The 25312-nt window shown below is 37.7% G+C and overlaps 3 protein-coding genes across 3 annotated transcripts; all 3 read left to right on the forward strand.

The window, feature by feature from the left end:
- Positions 1-987: 987 nt before the first annotated feature.
- LOC307110875 (olfactory receptor 13C7-like) lies at positions 988-1947 on the forward strand (the record flags this gene model as incomplete). Its single annotated transcript, XM_079790362.1, has 1 exon — positions 988-1947. One exon carries the CDS (start codon positions 988-990, stop codon positions 1945-1947), a length of 960 nt encoding a protein of 319 aa, XP_079646488.1.
- A 14303-nt stretch (positions 1948-16250) lies between these two features.
- LOC307110950 (olfactory receptor 13C9) lies at positions 16251-17207 on the forward strand (the record flags this gene model as incomplete). The annotated part of the gene is made up of 1 exon (XM_079790556.1): positions 16251-17207. One exon carries the CDS (start codon positions 16251-16253, stop codon positions 17205-17207), a length of 957 nt encoding a protein of 318 aa, XP_079646682.1.
- Positions 17208-24258: 7051 nt separating this feature from the next.
- LOC307110949 (olfactory receptor 13F1-like) lies at positions 24259-25263 on the forward strand (the record flags this gene model as incomplete). The annotated part of the gene is given in 2 exon segments (XM_079790555.1): positions 24259-24285; positions 24289-25263. Coding segments are annotated over 2 exon segments (1002 nt in total).
- Between the last annotated feature and the right edge of the window lie 49 nt (positions 25264-25312).

The raw sequence follows: 25312 nt of genomic DNA on the forward strand, positions 1-25312 counted from the left end.
TATTATGGGTAGTCTGAACATGCAGTGAGAGGAAGATCAGAAGGGCAGTGGTTAGAGTGGAGGGAGCTGATTTCTGTGCAAGGAGAAGATAAAATGTATTTTCTCATACTTGGAAGTAAAAGAGTAAATCCCCTGTCACTTAAATTCTTAGATTATACATTTATTTATGGTTTGGCTCTAGACGGAGAAATGCGTGCTAGAGTTATTCTGAGAACAACTCGCCATTCATTATGTGTATCAGATAGGATAGTTACGTAGATGTTCCAATTTGTACTGGAAAAGACAAAGAATAACAATTTTATCTAAAAATGTTTTCTTTTACAAACACCACTAATGCCAGTAATTAATGTTCTTAAGAGATTGCAAGTATACATTTCCTTCAAGTTAGAAAGAACCAAAAGTTCTTTTTCTAAAAATATATCTTTTTGGTTTGTTCTCCTAATCACAGAACTCTTCTAAACTGAGGTTGTTACCATTGAAACAAGATTTATATATACTATTTTGTTTTAGTAGCTAAAGAACAGGGATTTTTGTTAAGGTTAATATATTCATTGTAGAGGAAAAACTTATATATATATAATGGTGGCCAATAATACTTTATATGTTTTAGATTTGGTCAAAATGTTATAGTAAAATTGCATTCAAAATAATTTCAAATTCATAATGTGAGATACATAATATAATTTAACCTGGTAGTGTGCCGTCTGAATCGTCTTTAACAAGGGTTTGTTTGTTTTTTAGTGTTGTTGTTTTTTGTTTGTTTGTTTGTTTTTTAGCTAAAGCCTCTTTTATGAAGTGTAAAAGTCTAACTGATCTTAGCTTAGAAGATAGTAACATTCTTATCCTATCCACTAATCCCATTTTAGGTCCATATTATCCATAAGGAAGCCACTTAAGGATGCAGACAACTCTTACAGACACTGCTTTAACAGGTCCATGTACTTTCTGGCTGCTACAGAATTCCTTTAGGTGAAAGAAAACATTAACATGGGGAAAACCAATCAATCTTCTGTGACAGAATTTGTCCTCTTGGGGCTTTCTGGCTACCCAGAGCTTGAGGCCATTTACTTTGTTTTGGTCCTATGTATGTACCTGGTGATCCTGCTGGGAAATGGAGTCATCATAATCGTAAGTGTCTTTGACTCCCACCTGCACACCCCCATGTACTTTTTCCTCAGTAACTTATCATTCTTGGACATTTGCTATACCAGTTCTTCTATTCCCCTATTTCTCAGCAGCTTAACTTCAAAGAAAACTATTTCCTTCTCTGGATGTGGAGTGCAAATGTTTCTCTCCTTAGCTCTGGGATCCACAGAGTGTGTCCTTCTCAGCATGATGGCATTTGACCGCTATGTGGCTATATGCTTCCCTCTGAGATATCCCATCATTATGAGCAAGACTTCCTATGTGCCCATGGTTGCTGGGTCCTGGATTGCAGGGAGTGTCAATTCTGTGTTGCAAACCTCTTTTGCCATGCAGCTTCCTTTCTGTGGGAATAATGTCATTAATCATTTTACTTGTGAAATCTTAGCTGTCTTAAAATTGGCCTGTGCTGATATCTCAATAAACGTTATTTGCATGGCTGTTGCTTATATGATTTTCCTTGTTGTTCCAGTACTTTTCATTTTTGTTTCTTATGTTTTGATTATGTCCACCATCCTGAGGATTCCTTCTGCAGAGGGAAGGCGCAAAGCCTTCTCCACCTGCTCTGCCCACCTAGCAGTGGTGATTATATTCTATGGAACCGTCTTCTTCATGTATGCAAAACCCAAGGCTAATGACTCTTCCAGTGCAGACAAAGGACAAGTCACAGACAAAATCATCTCTCTCTTCTATGGAGTTGTGACACCCATGCTCAATCCTCTCATCTATAGTTTGAGGAACAGAGATGTGAAGGCAGCTGTGAAGAATATACTGTGTCAGAAATGCTCCCCACAGGGAACGTGAATGCTAATTAAAAAATTCCTTTACTCTGAATGCAGGTTTCCTTCTCACCTGAAGGTTCCAAAACAAAAATAAGAGTTGGTGGTACCATTAATCCCTGAAAGTCATTTTTCTGTTCCTGGTATTTAAATGTGAGAGAAATCTAGGTCCTACCTTTTCCCTTCATGACTGGATTAAGGAGAAAAGGTACAGAAATTTGTGGGTAAAAGGATTTGTTAGGTCTGATCAAATAATTGAATCAATGCCCCCTCTCCTGGGAACTGACCTTTAGGCCACTTCACAATGGACATTCCACTTGCTTAGACCACATTCCACTTGCTTAGACCACATTCCATTTGCTAAAATGATTATTCTCCCCTCTGGACTTTCCTAGAATCCGGACCTGCACAGAGAATTCTCCACCCAGAAAAAGCCTGCCTAGAGTCCTTTAAAAACCTCTGACTCCCCATCTTTGGGTGTTGGCACCATTTTGGGGCTTAGCCCATCTGGTATCCAGATGATCTAATAAATTTATAATCCCTCACCACTTTGGCCTCATGCATTCCTCCTTCGGCGACCTTAACAGGATTCTCATCCCAACCATCTACTTTCTCACGGATAAAATAATTTAGTTCAGGAATGATGGACTTTATAATACTGTGTAAAAGGAAAATATTATTTTACTAACTTAACCTCTTATCCTCTACATGCATTAGTTTTCTAGTCTCATCTTTTTTTTAGGAAGAAAGTTGAAAGTGCCTTGTGAAGGGGCAGAGTACTATATGAACTCAACATTAAATGATTCTTATTGGGGAGAATCTTTGATCATTTACAGGGAAAGGGTGAGGACTTTAGGGCATCAGGTGCCTGGCCTGTGTACATGGTACAGGGAGACAAGAGTAGAAAAATGAAGCTATTTTTAATAGGGATGAACCATGGCATGTTTGAGTGAAAACCATTGTTACTGATAAATGACTCAAAAAATTACTTAATTTCTAAAGAACTTGGTTGCACAGTTCTCTGGGAACATGGTGATAATGGGTTTAGAGTGTTACAGATAAGCATTTTTTCAGTCACATGAATTTCCTATAGAATGTGAGCTTTCTGTTCAGTCAGTCACTCAGTCATTTATTCCTTATTTTGATTATTCAATCAACCAGTTTTTACTGACCACCTATTTTATCTCAGGCATTGTGCTAACTTTTGGTGATACCAAAAACCTAAAAAACTTGGAAACAAAAACAAAACATGATCAAGAAGCACACAGTCTTGAGGGATATAGACTGACACATAAATTGGGGACAAAAATGTTAAATAATATTAATAACTTTATCCTTTCTCTACCTTTTAAGCTGGATATTTTGTTTGCTTTCATATGTTAGGTCTTTATTGGGCTGAACAGAGTAATGGGTAGATTTGGAGTAGTTTAAATGGAATAAACTGAAAGGGCTTGGCCATCTCTAAGAAACAAATGAAAGGGGACAGTGGGAAAGAAGGGATAATGCAACAAGGAAGAAAGCATTGCATACTAGATATTTTTTTAACTGTTTTTTTAAAAAATTCTTTATTGTTGAAATTATTACAAATGTCCTCCTTTTCCCCTCCAATTGCCCCCCTCTACCGGGTTCCTGCCCACCCCAGGCCTTCGCCATCCTATTGTCTTTGTCCATAGGTAATGCATATATGCATGTAAGATCTTTGTTTAATCTCTTCCTGTCCCCTCAACCCCCTTCCCTCTGAGAATCATCAGTCTGTTTCATTTCCTTGCCTCTGATTCTATTTTATTCACCAGTTTATTCTGTTCATTAGATTTTTTATTCGTTTGAGTTTTAGATTCCATTGTTGATAGGTATGTATTTGTTGCCATTTTGTTGTTCATATTTTTCTTCTTCTTTTTAAAGAGTACCCTTCAACATTTCACGTAATACTGGTTTGGTGGTGATGAACTTTTTTAGCTTTTTCTTGTCTGTGAAGCTCTTTACCTAACCTTCAATTCTAAATGATAGCTTTGCTGGGTAGAGTAATCTTGGTTGTAGGTTCTTGCTATTCATCACTTTAAATATTTCTTGCCACTCCCGTCTGGCCTGAATAGTTTCTGTTGAGAAATCAGCTGACAGCCGTATGGGCATTCTCTTGTAGGTAATTAACTGCTTCTCTCTTGCTGCTTTTAAGATTCTCTCTTGGTCTTTAGCCCTTGGCATTTCAAGTATGATGTATCTTGGTGTGGTCCTCATTGGGTTCTTCTTATTTGGGGCTCTGTGCTTCCTGGACTTGTAAGTCTATTTCTTTCACCAGGTGGGGGAAGTTTTCTGTCATTATTTCTTCTAATAGGTTTTCAATATTTTGCTCTCTTTCTTCTTCTGGCACCCCCATAATTTGGATGTTGGTACGCTTGAAGTTGTCCCAGAGGCTCCTTACACTATCTTCATATTTTTTTATTCTTTTTTCTTTTTGCTCTTCTGGTTGGGTGATTTTTGCTCCCTCATATTTCAAATCTTGATTTGCTCACTCCACTGTTGAATCCCTGTATATTATTTTTTATTTCAGTCAGTGTATGCTTAATTTCTAACTAGTCCTTTTCCACTTTTTTGGAGGTTTCTAGAAGATTCTTGAGTAACCTTATAACCATGGTTTTGAACTCTATATCCAGTAGTCTGCTCTCGTCCATTTCTTTAATTTGCCACATGCCTCCTTATCTCCGCATTTTGGCTGCTTCCCTGTGTTTGTTTCTATGTATTAGGTAGAGCTGCTATATTGCGGGGGGTCTTGTCCAGCATCTAGAAGGGTTCAGGAATCTAGAGACGAAACATAATTTTGGAAGCCATTTTGGGGAGCCAGAGGAGACTTAGCTAAAGAAACCAAGTCCTCCTGAATCTCCAGACCCCTTGTTCTTTATTAACACAATTTGTCCTAAGGAAAAATAGATATACATATCAAAGGTAAGTTTGGTATACAGTAGGCATTGTTAGATTGGGGGGACTGCCTTTGGCTGTTCAGGTGTTTGGCCAGCAGGAGGCAATAACATGTAGATTGAAATGCCCTCAGCTGTCTGGCAGCAAGCGAACATTTATGCATCCTTTTCAGGTTTGGGGAAATGCCCTCAGCCATTTCCAACAGGCAATAACATGTGATTCAGCCCTGCTGAATCTCCAAGTTTCATCAACCTTTTGATGAAACTTCTTGCATTTATGATATGCTGGAATTAGCTTCTGGCACTATGTCTCCTTGAGTTGGTAGAGTGGCCTGGTGTAGTAGGTGTTCTATAGAGCCCAGTGGCTCAGCCTCCCCTGTCACCTGAGCTGGGAGCTCTAGGTGCACCCCTTTGTGGGCTGTGAGCACAGTCCTGTTGTAGTTGAGACTTGATTGCTGTTGATGCCACTGGAAGGAATTGACCTCCAGGCCAATTGGCTGTGGGGACCAGTTGCGACTACAATGGGAGAGCTGCTGTGCAGGAGACACCCTTATGGGGCAGAACTTGCTTCAGTGGGGCTTTGGTGCTCAATGAGTCTGCCCCTTGCGTGTGTCACTTATGGATGTGTAGAATTGTAATCTGGTATGGTCTGATACTGACCACTAGGTACACTGGCTCTTGGGTCTCCAGGGAGGTGCAAAGTCAGCCATTGTCTGGGGCCACCCAGCAGGAGATACAGAGAGATCTGCAGATTCCTCCTCTTTGTATCAGGTTTGGAAGTGCCCAGATGAGGCCCACTTATGAAGCAAGGCAGGCTGGTGCTGGTGCTGGGTTTTGGGCCTTTTATTGATAGGTTTGGGGATCCCTGATCCAGTTGCAGCTTGTTTGAGAGAGTTTACCCTGAGCAAGGAAAGGCCATTCATCTGCATACAGCTTGGTTGAAGTTGTAAATTGGATGAGGTGGGGTGTTAGGGAATCACCAGAGTGGAACAAACAGAAATGGCTGCCAGTCAGCTCTGCAACTGGGGTGGTGCCAGCATAGGAACAATGATCCCTGAGAGCACCTCTGTCTGGGAGCTAGCCATCCTGAGTTCCTGCCCTCATGCCAGACAATCCAGTTCCTCCTCGTATGTGTCTGTGTTCCCTAGCACCTTGCCCTAGTGCTGAAGCTCAGAGGAAGTGGGAGCTTGTAAGTTCAGTTTGTGCGTGGTGCCTGCCATTTAAGAGAAACAGCTGGGTCTCCAGCAGCCTTTGTGTCACCGAGCCCCAGTATGCACTGGTTTTTACAGCCCATTCTTCTTACTGCCTGTAGGGACTTCTTTTCCCAGCTCTGGGATTTTGGGCTGGGGGTCTGGTGTGGGGCTGGGACCCCTTACTCCTCTGGGTGGCTTCTGCAGAGATGACCTACCTCCTGATTAAAAAAGCCACACATTGCCCTAGCTGGTTTGGCTCAATGGATAGAGTGTTGGCCTATGGACTAAAGGGTCCCAGGTTCGATTCCGGTCAAGGGCACATGCCCAGGTTGTGGGCTCAATCCCCAGTAGGGGGCGTGCAGGAAGCAGCCAATCAGTGATTCTCTCTTATGATGTTCTGGATGATGGTTGTTCTGTATTTTAGTTGTAATTAATTAATTAATTAATTATTTTATTATCATTTTTTAGTTGTAATTTAGATGTGGTTGTGGGAGACAGTGAGTACAGGCGTTTACCCAACATCTTCCTGTAAATCTCTCCAGATGATTTTCAATCAATGAGCGTCTCTCAAACTTTAGTGCATATATAAACCACATCGGGAGTCTTTGAAAAATACAGATTCTGATAGACTAGGGCTGAGGTGAATCCTGAGTTCTGCATTTGTGAACATGTTACAGGGTGATGCTGATGGCTCCTTTTCCACAGAGCACACAGAGTAGCAAGGCCTCTTAGATTGTCTCTCTTCAAAACCTGGGAGAGCATCACTGCGGCTTCAACTGTGTATAGAGTGGTAATTGGGTAGTACACAGTGTGAAATGGAATGTTCTAGTGAGACTTGGAGGTGAGACTTCTGTGTAGTTTATTGCAAATGGGTTCATGTTCTTCACGATTTTAGATATACAAGCAACCAAATTGCATATAGGTTGTCCATAGGAAAGTAATTAGACTTGTTGAATTTTCAGTTAGGGCCAATATTTTTAAAATAATAAATTTTGGGTCAGCTAAAGCACCAGAGTTTTTCATAAAAATGCATGAAGCAAATGTCTTCAATTTGAAAACAGAATTAAAAAATAAATATTAGCAAATGACCTTCCTGTTTAGAGTAAATGAATCACAGAATGTCCTTTTATTTATTTATTTTATTTTTATTTTTTCATTTGGTATATAGCCTTTATTTATTTATTTTTTTGAGGTTGATTAATTGATTTTATTTTTTAAATTTCTTTATTGATTAAGGTATCACATATTTGTCCTCATCCCCCCATTCCCATCCCACACCGCTCCCACGCATGCCCCCACCCCCCCTGTTGTCCTTAACCACTGGTTAGGCTCATATGCATGCACACAAGTCCTTTGGTTGATCTCTCCCCTTAACCTCCACCCTCCCCTACCCTCCCTCTGAGGCCCGACAGTCTGATCCATGCCTCCTTGTTTCTGGGTCTGTTCTTGTTCATCAGTCTATGTTGTTCATTATTTCCCCTAGATGAGTGAGATCATGTGCTATTAGAAATATACTTATAAGAACCGAAAATGAGAAAAGCAATAATAGTTATGCTGACAGGCAAATGAATCAGTCTGTAGTGAGTTTCCTTCTAGGCCAACAGTTCTTTTGAGACCCAATTTCAATGTCAAACAGTTCCTTATGTGTACATGTCAGCAATGACATTTCAGTTCTGGGTGGTGGACAAATGGTGGTAATGCAGGTCCGACTCTCTCTGGTTTGGTCCTTGGCAACCTGCAGTGACGCCCAGCTGCTAACTGCTAGTATGGCAAGGCGACGTAGGCGTCTTCCATCTCTGGACTGCTTCTCTTCTGTCTTCATGGCTGGAGTAGTCCTGTCGATTCCTCTCTGTTGCTGGAATCCACATGGTCTCGGAGTTGTTTTCTGAAAATATACAATCATATTCTCAACCAAAAGTTAATAAAGAAATATTTTCTATAAATTTGACTTGGCATCCTATTTCATTTTTTGCCCAAATGATTTTCCTCTGGCTTGTTTTGACACCTTGTGTGTTTTTCATGGGTGCCTTGCTTTTTTAGCCTTACAATTAATTTTCTAAAGTATTAATTTTCTAGATGTAATTTACTTACAGGATATTTTTCCTTACATGGTATTCTTCTACTATCCCCCCCTTTCTTGATTTAAATGTTAGGAGGCTTTTGAAAATTTTATAATGTAGTCTTGATGGCTTTTAAATTTTAATTTTTTGCACTATAATATTACTGTTTTAGGTTCATTACATGGTGCGCAATTTTATCATGAGGTGAACTACCAATAAAAATTTTAGTTAACACTTTAGGAACACCTTTATGTCCAGTACAATTAATTTTTCTAGCATATTTGCTTGTTTCAACTAGCCAATTTAAATTTGCCTGAAATCTTGACTACTCTTTTACTGTCAAATTTATTACTCTAACAACAATCTTATTTTACCCTGTAAATATTAGTGTAAAGGATTATTTGCCTTCTTGAGTAGGTCCTGAGCATTCCTGGTGGTAGGCTGGATTTAGATATCATAAACCCACTTCCCCACACCATGGGTACAAGACAACTCAAACAATTCTTGTTGGAGTGAGAGGGCAACTGCTGTCGGCCAAGTCTCTGTCGATCACCTGGGTCCTGATCTGAGCTGGGCATGGGAAGCATGAAGCAGCCATGGGGGCAGGAGACCTCCCTCAGAAGGGGCTAGGGTTCAGGCCCCTGCAATGTTGGGGGGGTGAGGGTCTGTGCCCCACCTCTGTTGATCCCCAAATTCTCTCCTGATGGCCCCACGGCGACTGTGCCTGTCTTAGGTTGTTCCTTCCTTGAAGAATACAGAATGTCCTTTTAAAAACAGCTTTGTATCCTCATGGTATTCTACCATAGCTACAAACTATATCTCTAGATAAATAAATTAATCGATCTAATGGATGAGTTACTACTTAATATTTTAATATAATGATTGTGGAGGTGATATAGGATTTTCCTTGTGATAGTCATTTGCCAACAATTTATGTGGCTCTCTGAGGAAACAATGCTCAGGCCATTTAGTCGGTATATAAGGAAGTGTATAATCGTATTGAGTATGGAAAGGAGGACTCTTATTCAATTCAAGCTGTGCCAAACTATGCAGACTTACAAAGAGAGCAGGAAGAGGTGGATAGGCCAATATATACTCCTATTCAGTACTATTTGAGATTGGAATTTGATTTACCACAGGAGCATAATCAACCTATTGTTAGTCTGTGTATAAATCTCTGACAGAGGCTTTGAATAAGCATCAGTAGTCTGGAGTCTACACTGAAGCTGTTTTAGGGAAGGTATGAATCAGGTCCAATGCCATTTCTTCTCTTTTAATTTCTCCAAAATGTTTAATCCTATTTAGAAATTATTTTGAGAAAGTAATTATTTTATGCTGTGACTAAGGTAGTATATTTGGTACTCAGCCCTAAAATGATTGCTGCCAAAAACTTTTACTTGCAGACATTTCTATAGGAAGCCACCCATCTCTTTTGATGCTTAAAAAATCTAATTAATTGAGTAGAGGCCATTATTTGTATTTCTGTCATAATGCTAGAGTAACTCCTTTAAGAAGGAACTGATGAATTCTAAACATTTTGTCCTTCAAAAGAATACTGTGTTGAATATCTTTGAGATGTTTCCTGCATCTTTGTCTTCTTATACAAGATGGAGTGCCATAATCTGTTTGGATAAAGGAAATGAAAAAAAAAATAAGACTAGTATGTAACAAATTTTTATTTATTTCCCATAGAACTTGCCCTTTTAGATAATCTTGCCATCATTGTTATGCTATCATTTGAACTCGTTTTTCATATTTGTCTATTTTGATGATGGGGAATTATGAAATCATGACAGTATATCAATCATTTATAACTATTAAATAACATTTTTGAAGAATTTATATTAATAAAAAATATTTATGTTTAACTGAAAGAAAAACAAAAACTAGTGTTCAGCATTGTTTGCAAAACCTAAACCAAGGAAACATGCATTATAGAGGTTGGAAAGATATATCCCCCTAAAATTAACCATGGTATTTTTTCTGAAATTTCCAAATTTCTAAAAATAAATATGGATACATATGGATAACAGAAAACTGTAATTTAAAAAAAGAGAAAAATTTAAACAGGTACCTAATTATGTTAGAAAAATTAACTTATAGTAAAACAAACAAAAAAAAAGGAAAATCTCAATTTAAACTGTTGAAGCAACTTTAGGCCTGGAGATTACACATTGATTCTGAGTTGTACAGCATGCCCATTAAGATATTTTCTACATCCTAGGTGATGTCATAACAGATAACTATAGCTTTTAAAAAATAATTGGTGAGGGGCCTTATTTGGATTTATAAAATTATCTCCATTTCCTAGCATTAATAAAATAGGTTGAATAAAGTATTAATTAAATTTCTTCTCTGCCAAGAAAACTAAAAAAAATTTCATTCCTTGAAACATCGTTCTGATGTGATTTATTTGGGTGTTTCTTTTAAGTAATGTTGGATATAGGATTTTGAGGATCCCCTGTGACTTGGGGGGAAGGATGGAATGGGAAAAGAACTTTGTTCTTGAGAAGAAAGCTTAGAAAGATTGGGGAAAGAACTTTGCTCTTGAGAAGAAAGGTTAGAAAGATGTCCAGGAAGCAATGCCTTGTGACCAGGTCACTGAATTTCAGAAACAATGATGTTGAACACCAGTTTTAACTTGTTTCCTGTCCAGTGCTATGATCCCCCTTCCCCCACCATTATTTTTAGACCTTTAGTCAAACTCTATTTTTCCTGGATTAGTGGTTTTGTGGTGAACAAATGGCATTCATTATTTGAGTGAAGCAGTTCAAGAAAAGGAGAGCACTACTTGTAGATATAGAATATGATTGAGAGCTCCTTGTAATTGTTTAAATTAGATAGATGGTGATTTTATGCCAATTAATCTGGGTGACAGGTGTATCTGTTTAGGTGAATTCTTTGGGGATTCCTACAGTATGGAGTGGGACTAAGTTACAGGTTAGGTTGTAGATTTACAATAGGAAAACTGAATAGCTCAATGTCTTCCTACATTTTCATTGTATGGTTCCCACATTTCTGAATTTATTATGAATTTCAACATGCTACTCATATTCACACAAACACATGAAAATTCTGAGTTTGAATAAAATGCAATTATTTTTAGATTATTTTGTAAAATAAAACCCTTTTTGTCTTCTCTCACTAGTTTAACAAATTCAAATTAAATATCAATATATAAAAAATGCTTATAACAACACCTAGAACCACATAACTTTTTATTCTCATTCTTATTATTTATAACCAAGAATTAATGTAGCTGAATGAGGTCTTTATACTATATTGTCAATAAGGTATGGTAGCATGAACAAAAGTCTGGACAAAGCCATTAGAATATGTTTGGAGTGAGGATTCCAGCAAGTATCTGAGATTAGACTGAGAATGGGATAAGACACGTCTTTAAGACTTCCGATTGGTTATTTGAAATACAGTAATGAATCTAATATAATTAAGTCTTTAGGGATTATTCCTGAAGTTTTCAAAAGTTTTGAGCATCTTTCCTCTGAAGCAATTTGAAGTTATGGCTTAGAAAATTGCATAAGTCCCTGAGAGCAAGAAATATTTAAATGGCCTTCCTGAGCCTGGAGAAGATTCTTTGGAAAATTTCCTGGGTCTTCAGAATGGAGCAATATTTCAACCTGGGCTGGAAGGGCAAATGAAATCTTCCAGATTCTCAGACTCATTTTCCTCTTACTTTGAACTAGCAGAACCAAAATACATTTCCTTTGTAATCAATATTGGTTGTACCGTATAGGTTTTAAAACAATTTTGAAATAGTAACTTTGCCATCAATGTTTTCCAGACTACAAGTCCGGTGACACTCTGGCACCTCAATGGTAACACCTTCAGAAGTTCATCAACCTCATAGAAAATTTTGTACAAAAGGCTGCAAATAGAAGATCAAGGCAAAACAGTCTGGTGTGTGTTGCAACCTAGGAGGTGAGTCGACCTTCCATTTAGAGGTAATTGCTGAAAACATACTACTAACAAATCCAAGGGGATGTCAGTCCAATGAAGCGCGTTGAAATAGGCTATGCGTTTTGGGATAGAATATTTCTTTTACCATAGAGAGTCTAAAGAGAATAGGACTAAAAACATTCTAAGAGGATTTTCTTCGATATAGTAAGAAAATAAAGAAAAAAAATGAAAAAATATGACCAAAAAGTAATTTGAAATACAAAGTAATTTAAATATCCAAAAGATGGATATTTAGGTCTAGAATTTATCTTACAGGGAATAGAGATTCATTTAGTCAGAATATACTTTACTGGTTCCTTACGTCAGTACAAGTGCCTTCGTGTCTAATGTTGTCATTTCTCACTGGTGCAATAAGGTTGCTGTAAAATAGGCAGCAGACTTGTACCCTTGATCCAAAATGTAAAGGAGGCTGGTGTCACCAAAGTTGTGATTCTGTAACAATATACCTCATAGCACTAACTCAGTTCCCTTTGGTTCAGTTAGCAAATGTATGTCCAGTGCTAATCATGAGCAGACAGTCCCTGTCCTGGGGCCTCTACACTGAGAATGCTATTTGGAAAACTTCATTACTGGCTCTTGCATACATCTTTTGATCTGTGCAAAAAGGAAGTGAAGAACAATGAGTTCTTAGCTAACAGGAAATAATTTTGACTTTCATAGTTAATGTTTGCATGAGTATTTTGGGAATTACTTTGAGCACTTTTAATTCTTCTTTCTTGTTGTTGGTAATGTATTCCTATGGTGACTTTAGACATAATATATGACACACATGCGTGCGCGCGCACACACACACACACACACACACTTTCATTTAACTTTTAGATGAATGAATTGAAATAGCCTTTCTTCAAAACAATGTCAACCCCTTGAGTTCCATATTTTAAATGGCATTGGCCTTTGCTATAGTTGTATAATGCCCTTCATTGCAAAGTGAGTAGAGTTTTGTATAATATGCGTCCATGTCATATCATAGATGTCATGAACATTAGTAGGTTGGTCGAGTAAGAAGAGAGATACCTAACAGGTCTGATTATAAAAATTTAAAGGTACTCTTGTAAGAGCATAAACCTGGGGACAGAAGTGTAAAAGGACTTGAAAAAAGAGTAAGTCAAGGGAAGATGAAGGAAACCAAAATAGTGCTTGCCATATGGTAGGTGCTTTATATGCATTGTTTTATTAACTCTCCTCAGAACACCCCAGTGATGCTATTAAAGTCCTGTTATAGGTAAGGATATTGAGACAGAAGTTAATTGCACAATGTCACATAACTAGCTACTGGCCTTGTAAGCAGAAGGACCATGGATGAGTGACTCCTGAGGTCATTTTTGGCCATAGACAGATTTAATCCATATAGAAACCATGTAGAGTGTGTGTCCATGTGCTCTGCACAAAGGCAGAGGCCTATCATTGATCCAATCCACTGAACAAAGGCTTTCAGTGAGGACTGAGGGGAGAAGTGTGGCCTGAATTGACAGCTGGTGCAGGCCCCCAGTCAAGATAGGGCTGGGAAGAAGCAGAATTGGGGAAATAGGAGGCGGAGTCCCCTGTGGCTGATTCTGCAGCAAAGACTTGCACCACACCCTCTTGTTGGGCAGTGTGGTGTTTGAGCTTCTGTTACTTGTGAAAGCCATCTCACAGCAAGTTTCCCTCCAAGCTTGATAGCTGCCTACTCCTCTCTGTGGTTGGGGCTGTGGAGGGGGTAATTGTGTTTACTGAGTTTTAATATTTTTAACATCCTGTGACTTCATGCTAGAAGTTTTCTATTGTTTATAGAAACTTTGTGTAGAAAAACTTGCTCTAAAGCACATCTATATGTCAGTAAAAATCTCAATTTCAGTAAAACATACATGTTCTTTTTAATAGACAAAGTGAGCTTGCTTTGTGAGACAGTGAAATTGCTTTTCAGTTATCATTTACCAGGGAATTGGGATTTGGGTGGCTAGCATTAAGAAGGTGATCTGGGACTCAGAGTAAAAGAAGCACATATTTTTAGGGTATGAAAGAATCTCAAAGTATAAAAGGTAGAATTGATTGAAATAAGGACAAAATAGAATAAAAGTTGAAGTGCCCTAATAATGACAAAAGGTAATATAGGTAATTAGAAGCTAGTTGAAATACTCCCAAAGGATTAAATTCAGACCTAAAATTTCTGCCAAGTTTGCTGAATAAGGAGAAATGGTCTACATGTTAAGTGCCTATTTGCTTTGTGAATGAATTAGAACACCTTCAATGGATTTTGTGTCCATGAATAAGGATGTTGCTATAAATTAGTGTGTGTAAGTTGGCGGGGCGGGGGGGGGGGGGGGCGCGGAGAAGGTGGGCAAGCTCTATTTCTGAGGAAAAATTAAAAGGAATGGCCTGAGACTTTATGAGTCAAGCTTTTTGAATGCAAAACCTACCTTTTCTGACCCCTGAATGATGACAGTAGTTATTTCCACAAGGATTCACCCAGGATAAGAGGTGTCAATGAACTTTTGGAAGATGTCCTTTTGATCATAGTGTTTCTTTCAATTGTACTTAAGAAGCAACTAGTTAAAATGGCAACTAAATGTATTTGCATTAGGAGAATGAGAAGACAAATCACAGTCTTGTAGACAAAATATGTGTTATATGTCTGATTAATGACTTGTAGTCAGAATATGTAAAGAACTCTCAAAACTCAACAATAAGAAAACAAACAACCCAATTAAAAATGATCAAAATATATGAAGGACACTTTACTATAGAGAAAATAAAGAGGGAAAAAATTACACAAAAAATTAGTCATTAGGGAAATGCAAACTAAAAGTTATGATGAAATATCACTGCATACCTATTAGGATGTGTAAGAAATATATATATATATACTGACAATTTCAAGTGTTGATGAGGATGGAAAACAACTTGAAATCTCATACACTTGGAGTGCAAAAATGAGATTGCCACTATGGAAAACTGGTAGTTTCTAGTAAATTTAGGTATGTATATCTCATATCATCCACTATGTTGCTCATGGATATTTGCCCTAGAAAAATGAAAATTGTTCACACAAAAATCTGGGCATGAATATTTACAGCAGCTCTATTCATAATTCCCCCAAATTGGAAACAACCCAAATGTCTTTCAACAGGTAAATAGATAAACTATAGTACATCCATATAGTGGAATACTATTCAGCAATAGCAACTTGGATGAATCTCAGAGGCTTTATGCTAAGTGAGAGAAGCCAGACACCTGTGGGTCACATATTTCCAATTTATATGGCATTTTGGAAAAGGTACAACTGTAGGGATAGAAAAATATTAGTCTTTTCCAGGATTTATGAGTGGATGGAATGGTGGCTATTAAGGGAGAGCACAATGGAGATTTTATGGTGATTGGAGAGTTTCATGTCCTGATTGTAGTAATAATTACATGAATCTATACATGTTTTAAAATTCATAGAACTGAATACTGAAATAGTCAAAGATCAATTTTATTGTCTAATTATTTAGAAAATACAAATTTAAAAATTATATCTCACCAAAAACGTATATTTACGTTGTAACAAAAAGACTTCGTATTATTGGGCTTTACATAAATTGCACCTGTTTTTTGGGCAATGAGGCAGTCAATAAACATTGCTTGGGTTTATTGCTAACCATTCTCCCATTAGATTGATACACTTATTTTAGTGTTTTATTATGCAGTGGGTTACTGTTGAGTTTCCCTGACCCAGGACCTAGATTGCCTTTCCAAGTTAACCCAATCTCTGATATAATGCATTCCATATTGCTTTTATAGCTCATTAAAATACCAAATAAATTATGGAAGACAAGCAAGCTTGAGCTTGAGTCTGATCTTTGCTATATGTTAATTTTAAATATATGACTGCAGGCTAAAATAAACTCTCTTGTTTAGCTTAAATATATTTCTTATCTTTAAAATGATAATTTTTGTGGCGTTTAAATGAGGAAATGTATGAAGTTGCTGGAACAGAAAGAGTAATTGATACAATAGCTTCCCCCTCATACTTCTCTTTCTAAATTGTTTATTTCTTCACTCCCTTTACTTTTTTCTCTTCTTTCCTTCCCTGATTTCTTTCTTCTTTCTTATTGGGTTCATGGAAGACTTTTATATTTATGCATAGGTGAACTTGGAGTTACCATAGTAAATAATTATTTTAAAAAATATTTGAATTTTTACAGGTAAAAGAGAAAAAGTGAAATGGAATGGGAAAACCAAACCATTCTGGTGGAATTCTTTTTAAAGGGGCTTTCTGGTTACCCAAGGCTTGAGCGACTCTTTTTTGTGCTAATCTTAATAATGTATGTGGTCATCCTTCTGGGCAATGGCACCCTTATTTTAATTAGCATCTTGGACTCCCACCTTCACACCCCTATGTACTTCTTCCTGGGGAACCTCTCCTTCTTGGACATCTGCTACACTACCACCTCCATTCCTTCCACACTGGTGAACTTCCTCTCAGAAAGAAAGACCATCTCCTTTTCTGGCTGTGCGGTGCAGATGTTCCTTGGCTTGGCCATGGGGACAACAGAGTGTGTGCTCTTGGGCATGATGGCTTTTGACCGCTATGTGGCTATCTGCAACCCTCTGAGATATCCTGTTGTCATGGGTAAGATATCCTATGTGCCCATGGCAGCTGGGTCCTGGTTTGCAGGGGTTATCAACTCTGCAGTACAAACTACACTTGTGGTACAATTGACGTTTTGTAGGAATAATGTCATCAATCATTTTTCCTGTGAAATTCTGGCTGTCATGAAGATGGCCTGTGCTGACATCTCAGACAATGAGTTCATCATGCTTGTGGCCACGACATTGTTCACATTGATGCCCCTGCTCTTGATTGTCATCTCTTACTCATTAATCATCTCCAGCATCCTCAAGATCCACACTTCTGACGGGAGAAGCAAAGCCTTCTCTACTTGCTCAGCCCACCTGACTGTGGTGATAATATTCTATGGAACCATTCTCTTCATGTACATGAAGCCCAAGTCTAAAGAGACACTCAATTCAGATGACTTGGATGCTACTGACAAACTTATATCCATGTTTTATGGAGTGATGACTCCCATGATGAATCCTTTAATCTATAGTCTCAGAAACAAGGATGTGAAGGAGGCAGTAAAACATCTACTTAGAAGAAAAGTTTTTACCAAGTAAATGGGAAACAGGTAATTTTTATAATCACAACGAGGAAATCAAAGAGTCAGAAAGATAGGTTCTTGCTACTGTGTCAAATTTATCTCTCAATGCTTGCAAGCTTTAAAATAGTCTTTCTTGGTGTGGTGCATAATGAAAGCAAGTAAACCTCAGTGTTTTGGCAGTGGAGTCAGTGATTATAGTTTGTTGTTGTTAATGATGAGCTTGATTGTGAGGGCTAGTAGAGGGATAGTGTAATAGGAAGAGAAATTTCTAGGCAAAAAATGTTATACTAAGTGTTAAAACCTTAAAATATTTTTGATACAATTATTTCCAAAGTCAGTTTCATACTTCTTATTTTCTTTACAACAAAGAATGAAACCTGGTTTCAGATATTTAAAACTCAGCTAAAATTAGAAATTTTCATACTGTAGTTACTGAAGTATTTTATTTGGAATTTATTCAAATATGTAATGGTGATTTTCTTCTGTCTATGTAGCTGTAATCTATTAAATGTTTTGGTTCCGAAATACTCGTATTTTTATAACTTTTTGTTCATTTTTAACTATGAAGCATTAAATTATTATTCTTTTCTGCTTTCAATATATCTGTGATAGTCTTCTTTCCAAAGACCTTCTGATCGTGGGATCTAACTTCTTTGGACTTGGGACCAAATAACTGATTTTTAAAGCTGTTTGAAAATTAAATGTAAATAATGTCTGAGTCAAATATTCACTGGTAATATAGAGCTACAATTTTCCTCTGTCTCAGTGGCTCTTTATCCATGAAGTATGTTGCTAATCCAAGAGGAATTTGTTATTAACCTACCTTGTTATTAGATTTACCTGTAAGATGGTTTTTACGTTTGATTTTTTTTATTGTTAACATGATTACAGATATTCCCCCTTTACCAACCCTTTGCCCGCCTGTACCCAGCCTCCACTCCCAAGCCTTTACCATACTTTGTCTGTGTCCATGGCTATGCATATATGTTCTTTAGCTAATCTCTTCACCTTCTTTTATCCAGTCCTCTCCCCCACCTCCCTTCCTTCTAATATTTGTCAATCTGTTTCAAGTATCCAAGCATAATGGAATATGATTCAGCCATAAAAAAAGAAGGAAATCTTACCTTTTGCAAAAGCATGGCTGGGCCTGGAAAGTATTACGCTAATTGAAATAAGCTAGTCAGAGAAAGGCAAGTGCCACATGATTTCACTATGTGGGATTTAATGAACAATATAAAGCAGGCGTCCTCAAACTATGGCCCACGGGCCACATGTGGGTGTTTTTGCCGTTTTGTTTTTTTACTTCAAAATAAGATATGTGCAGTGTGCATAGGAATTTATTCATATTTTTTTTTAAACTATAGTCCGGCCCTCCAATGGTCTGAGGGACAGTGAACTGGCCCCCTGTTTAAAAAGTTTGAGGACCCCCTGATATAAAGTAATAAAATGGAGACAGAGGGGAGGGAGCTGGGAGCTGGGTGAGAAGTGTGAAAGGTTTAAGCAAAAAAAAAAAAAAAAAAAAAAAAAAAGACTCATGGACACAGACAATAGTATGGTGCTTGCCTGAGGGAAGGGGCATTGGGGGGAAATAGGAGAGAGTAAAGGTGATTGAAGGGGACTTGACTTGGGGCGGTAAACACACAATACAATATTCACTGAGTGGCCAGATTATTATGATCTTTGAACGCATAATAATCTGGCCACTCATTGTATATCCTATATAATAAAAGGCTAATATGCAAATTGTCCCCTGGACCAGGAGTTTGGCCAGTAGGCAGGCTGGCCAACTGCCCATGTCCCCTCCCCCTGGCCAGGCTGGCTGGACCCCACCCATGCACGAATTCGTGCACCGGGCCTCTAATACACACACACACACACACACACACACACACGCACACACTGATTAGCCAGATTATTATGCGTCCAGAGATCGTAATAATCTGACCACTCAGTATACAAATGATGTAGAATTGTATACCTGAAACCTATATAATTTTATTAACTAATGTCACCCTAATAAAGTCAATAAAAAAATAGATCTTAAGAACAGAACAAGAGGCCCAAAACAGAACCATAGAAAAATGGTCAATTAATTTATGTGAAAAGTAACACTGTAGTGCAATGGTGAAGGACTCTTTTCAATACATAATGTTGAGGCAAATAGTATTCATATAGTAAAAAATAAATCTTGACTTTTGTCTCATACCACATACAAAAGTTAATTCCAGATGGATTGTATATGTCTTTATCAAAGGTAAAAAATGTAAGGCTTCTAGAAAGGTAGGGGACTTGAACTAATTAGGACATTCTGTGGATAGAAAATAGGATAGAAAAATGAATAAAATTGTGATTCTTTTAAGAAGGGTAAAGGTCCAAGTGAGTCAATGTTGGATAGGTAATATAAGTATCTATTGTTATGTCAATGTTACATTGATACAATGATGCAACATAATAATCATAAAATTTTAGTGGCATACCAAAATAAACATTTATTAAATTCTATGAGATAATAGTTTATCTGGGTTAGAGCCAGGTGATCTTTGCTAGATTATCTTTGTATCTCAAATCAGCTGTGGGTTGGCTTGTTTTGGGACTCACTAATTTGTTGAGGATTGACTGACAGCTGGCTCACCTAAGGTGACCCAATTCCTCCAGCTGGCTAACTTGGACATATTCTCATGACAATAGCAAAGATGGAAGGGAGAGGGCTAACTTAATTGTGCAAGTGCTTTACAAGTTTCTACTTGCATTATATGACCAAACCAGGTCAAGTGCCTAGGGCCGAAATCAGACTAGGTGGACCTAGGAAGAAGCAAATAACCAGGGTCATTAATGCAATTAATGTACCACAACTGTATAAGATCACTTAGCTAATTGTAGTTGAGCTAAGGTTCAATCCATAACTTTAAAAACATTCATTGATTTTAGAGAGGGAGGATGAGAGAGAGACAGAGATAGAAAGACATTGATATGAGAGATATTCTTTGATTGTTTGCCTGCTGTATGCACATGAACTGGGGAGCGAAACTGAAACCTAGGTATGTGCCCTGACCGGGAATCAAACTCGAGACTTTCCATGCACAGGTTGATGCTCCAACAAACTGAGCCACACAGGCCAGGACTCAATCCATAACTCTTTTACTTTAAGTCCAATACTCATTCTAATGAATTGCACCATCAGGTATTATTATATAATCTTTATAAAGAATCACAAACATTGCATTAGGAACTTAGTTTATTCATGGAACATTTGATAGTAATAACTTATCTGATTGATCAATGCTCTCTTCACTTTAAAAGCTCAGTAAGAATGTCTATCTTCTATTACTCAGGTAACAGATATTTGGAGAGATTTCTGAAAATAAATGGGTCACTTTACAAGCTCAGAGGCCACATGGGAAGGCATTTCTATAGTTCTATTAATTGCAATGTTTGCTGTATAATTCAAGGGCAATCTATAGAATGAATGGAATGGGCAAATAGTCTCTTCCAGTTCTGCTTACTCAAATGCTGCTCAAGAACCAGGTCTTTTACTGGGCCAAATGACTTAAAATAATTTTTTAAAGTTGCCTAATTTATTTTGGTCCTGAACTTGGAGAATCACACCCTTGAGAACTGGAAAGTTTCTTAACTTTGCTTCTGAATCACAATATTAAATTGTTAAGGGAGTTGGAAGGTCCCTAAGAGCAACAAGAGATATTAGTAATATTAGTTCCATGGGTAACTCTTTGGAAGTTTTTTTTGGAGCAGATTATAGGTGGTGATTTTGGCAGAACAAATCTTCATGTCCTGACTTCTCTTAGGAAGTTACTTTTAAATTTTTAATTAATAGGAACTATATATGTTGAGACTTTGTGAATCAGGCAAGATTTGGGTTGAATTTTTGCAAACTATGAGTATCCATATTGCTTCTCACTGCAATATTTTGAATAAAAATACTTCTGCATGGCTGACTTGAATATAGTTTTTGTAAAGTATTAGTGTAATTTAAAACATTAAGAATCTTTTGCTCTTTGGAGCCCTGCATCAGATTCATAAGAGACTGTGCTGAAGATAACTAAGTCTAAATGTTGAAGCATACATTGACCAAAGGAAGATGTTCATCACAAGTGCTGAGGTAAATGGGCACTGACATTATCCATCTACTTTTTGTATTCTTGTATTTACAGAATTTGTTAATGAGTCTCAGGTAGGCCAGGAAACCAGAATAGAGATACTTTAAAAAGAAGTATTAATTGGTAGGAAAATATTGAATTGAAGAAATGAGTCATGAATATACAGGGTGGGACAAAAGTGGGTTTACAGTTGTGAGTGCACAAAACAAGTTTATTCTTACATTATTTTTATTAATTATTGTATTATTTTCCATATGAACAACTGTAAACCTACTTTTACCCCAACCTGTAGCATAGAATTTTTAGCATTATTATGCCCTAGTTTTTCTCGTTTATCTTAAACATTTCATTAAACCCCTCCAAGCATCTGTCAACTTTAAAATGTGATGCCAATAAATTCAATAAAAAGGAAAAAACAAAAACAAAAAAATTGAGAGTGTTGGATTATAAATTCTCCAAGTCTACTTTGGCTTTGACATTTTAACGAGGGGGAGTTTGCAGGAAAACATTTAATTATTTTAGCACTGTAGTTAGAAATCATGTTTAGAAAAAGAGAAAAGATCTAGAATCTGGCAAACATGTGAGATAAGGGTAAGGGAAGGAGTGGGGACTCAATATGCATGAGAGGACTTCACTGTTTTGTTTCTGAAAGGGAGAGCAGGAGAGTGGTGGAGAGAGTGAGAGGAGAGGGAAGATAGGACCCAGAGCTGGAGCAAGAAGACCGCATGCTGGCTAGGGAAAGACCAATAGAGAAACCCTCAATGGAAGTAGGGGTGTGTGCTGCCCAGAACAGACTTCAGAGACCAAAAATGTCTAGCATTCACCTTCCCGGTGAATCAGTAAAGTGTTCATATTCACCTATGGATTGTTGTTTGAAATTTTAATGGGTTATGAAGAGGTGCAGAGTTATTTAATCTGAGTCAGTGTGGGCCAGCACTGGAGCAGCATAGAGACAATTATGGTTCTGCAGGCCAGGGAGGCCATGAAATCATAGACCCTTGTGATTGTTGGAAATTTTAGAGAAGCCATGGAATTGGAGGGGGTGATGGAGGGAGAATATAAAAGTAGTTCATCTAGATCTCTGATTTGTGCACAAGGGAGGAATGATTACCCTTCTTGTACAGATTAGAAAACCAAGTTTCACCCAACCTTTGTTGCTCAGTGGTTGACCATCTGCCTAGGAACCAGGAGGTCACGGTTTGATTCCCTGTCAGGGCACAGGCCCGGGTTGCAAGCTTGATCTCCAGTGTGGGCGTGCAGGAGGCAGCCAGTCAATGATTCTCTCTCATTATTAATGTTTCTGTCTCTTTCTCCCTTTCCCATTCTCTCTGAAATCAATAAAATAAAAAATAAATTTTAAAAAGCATCATGACAAGATCCACTGGGGAAATGATCCAGTGGGTCTGTCTTTAAAAAAAAAAAAGAAAAGAAAGAAAAGAAAACCAAGTTTCAAAGAAATCAAGCGATTTGCCTAATTTTGCACACCAGTAAGTAGCATGGTTGGACTGAGAGCCCAGATCTCACACTCTGAAGATGGTGCTCCATTGCAGAAAATGATTGTTTGGAAAACATTTCTACTTCTGCGAGTACAAGTGGTTATTTTTTTTACCTCCCCAACCCTATACACACACACTGTACATCAAATATTTAAAGATAAGAGCTCATCTTTATTTCTTAAGGAAACTAGCTTTTTTGAATGTTGCACATAATTTATTGCAAAAGTAAATTACAAGTTAAGTCTTCAGGCTTTTATGTTGACATAGAACTATAGCGAAAATGTTCTGTGGGGGTGCTGAGTGTCCATTCACAGTCAGGACGGTGAGGATGCTGAGTGTCCACTTATTTTAACACGTATTCAAAACTTACCAAGTTCAAAGTAGCATTGTATCATTAAAAATCTTAACTGCGAGTTACTTGGTAGTTTTGTGGGGAACAAGCTCTTGAGAAACTCAGTCCAGTGGTTGTGCACATATGATTGTGGTTCAGTGTGACACATAAGTATGTACAAAGAATAAAGTGTACTTGAGACAATGGCATATATTTTTAATGACTGGATAAAATATTCGAGAAAGACAAGATTGGAGTTAGAAAAGAAGGACACTCTAGGTGAACAAACTGCAAATTAAAGCCATAAAAATATAAAATGGCATGGTAAGCTGGTTGTTGCCTCAGACCAGAGTAAGGAGGTGGAGTATTGGGAGATGAGGTTGGAGGAGTAGGCAATGATGAGCATGTGAGGCTTGTGTGTTTGTGTTTGTTTTCATTTGAACTCTATCTTGTAGGAAAGTTTTTAAGCGTGTTGCCATATGTGATGAATTGTGAAATATATTGTAAGTAATTTGATTTGCATTATAAAATACTTACTTGTTGGGTAAAATTATTTTCTTTCTAAGAAAGTACAGGTTCATGATTATTCCACACACAAAAATGCCTTCTTGAAGAGAGAAATCAGTTAGTATTACAGTGAGTGGAAACTTACTTGTCTATCTTCTATTTATATTCTGTAGTGTGTAGCATATCCATCCAATATATTACACAATTTGCAGCTTTATGAAATGCAACCAAATATTTTCTTGTTGCATCTTTTATTTGCCTAGAAATCTCCCCTGGTCCTTATCTTGAGTAGGTCCAATATACCTTATTAAACTAATTCTCAAACTGTCTCACTGAGCACTCCCAACATAGAATTATGATTCTTACTTCATGTTTGCCTGGTACCCTGGGGCATATTTATGTCATTTCATTATAACTGTTTATTTACTTGAGTGTGTTTTATATTTTATTGTGAGTTGCCTGGGAGTAGCTTTAGATCTTCAGTGACTTATAGTGTGTGCAGTACTTGTTGAATGAATGAATAAATAAATAGGTATTGCCAGGATCATGATTCTCTTAAAGTACCCCTAACAAAAACCCCTTAAAAGTTGGTAGAGTTTAAAATTTTAAGTATATACAATGTATACTTTTATTCACTATGACAGATGAACAAGAAGGAATAAAATGGTCAAGACAAACTTAACAGTCATTTCAAATTTTATTTTTCTGGGATTTACTCACTACCCCAAAGTTGAAATCATCATAATTGTGCTGTGTTTGCTGATGTACCTGGTCACTTTGTTGGGTAATATTGTTCTGATCTCTGTCACCATCCTGGATTCCTGCCTCCACACCCCCATGTACTTCTTCCTCAGCAACCTCTCCTTTCTGGACATCTGGTACACTTCTTCTGCTCTTGCTCCAATGCTGGCAAACTTTGTTTCAGGGAAGAACACCATCTCCTTCTCAGGATGTGCCACTCAGATGTATGTCTCTCTTGCCATGGGCTCCACTGAGTGTGTGCTCCTGTCCATGATGGCCTATGACCGCTATGTGGCCATCTGCAACCCCTTGAGATACCCCATCGTCATGAACAAGAGGGTCTGTGTGCAGATTGCAGCTGGCTCCTGGGTGGCAGGCTGCCTCACCTCCCTGGTGGAAACTGTGTCTGTGCTACATCAGTCTCTCTGTGCAAAGAACATCATCGATCATTTCACGTGTGAAATTCTGGCTGTCCTGAAACTGGTTTGTGGGGACACTTCCAAAGTGCAGTTAATCATGCTGGTGATCAGTGTACTTCTTCTTCCTATGCCGATGCTTCTCATTTGTATCTCTTATGCGTTTATTCTCTCCAACATCCTAAGAATCACCTCAGTGGATGGTCGAAGCAAAGCTTTTTCAACATGTGCAGCCCACCTAACTGTGGTGGTTTTGTTCTATGGGACAGCTCTCTCCATGTACCTGAAGCCCTCCGGTGTAGATTCACAAGAAATCGATAAGTTTATGGCTTTGGTATATGCTGGATTAACTCCCATGTTGAATCCTATCATTTATAGTTTACGAAACAAAGAGGTAAAAGCGGCTGTGAGAAAATTGCTAATTAGGAACTCTCTTTGTGCTCTTTTAATCCATAGTAACAAATAATATTGATAAACATTAAGGGATATTTAGTGGTCAGTACACACCAGAACAT

The sequence above is a fragment of the Cnephaeus nilssonii genome (genome assembly GCF_951640355.1).
Source record: "Cnephaeus nilssonii genome assembly, chromosome: 14".
In the NCBI taxonomy this organism is placed as follows: Eukaryota; Metazoa; Chordata; class Mammalia; order Chiroptera; family Vespertilionidae; genus Cnephaeus; species Cnephaeus nilssonii.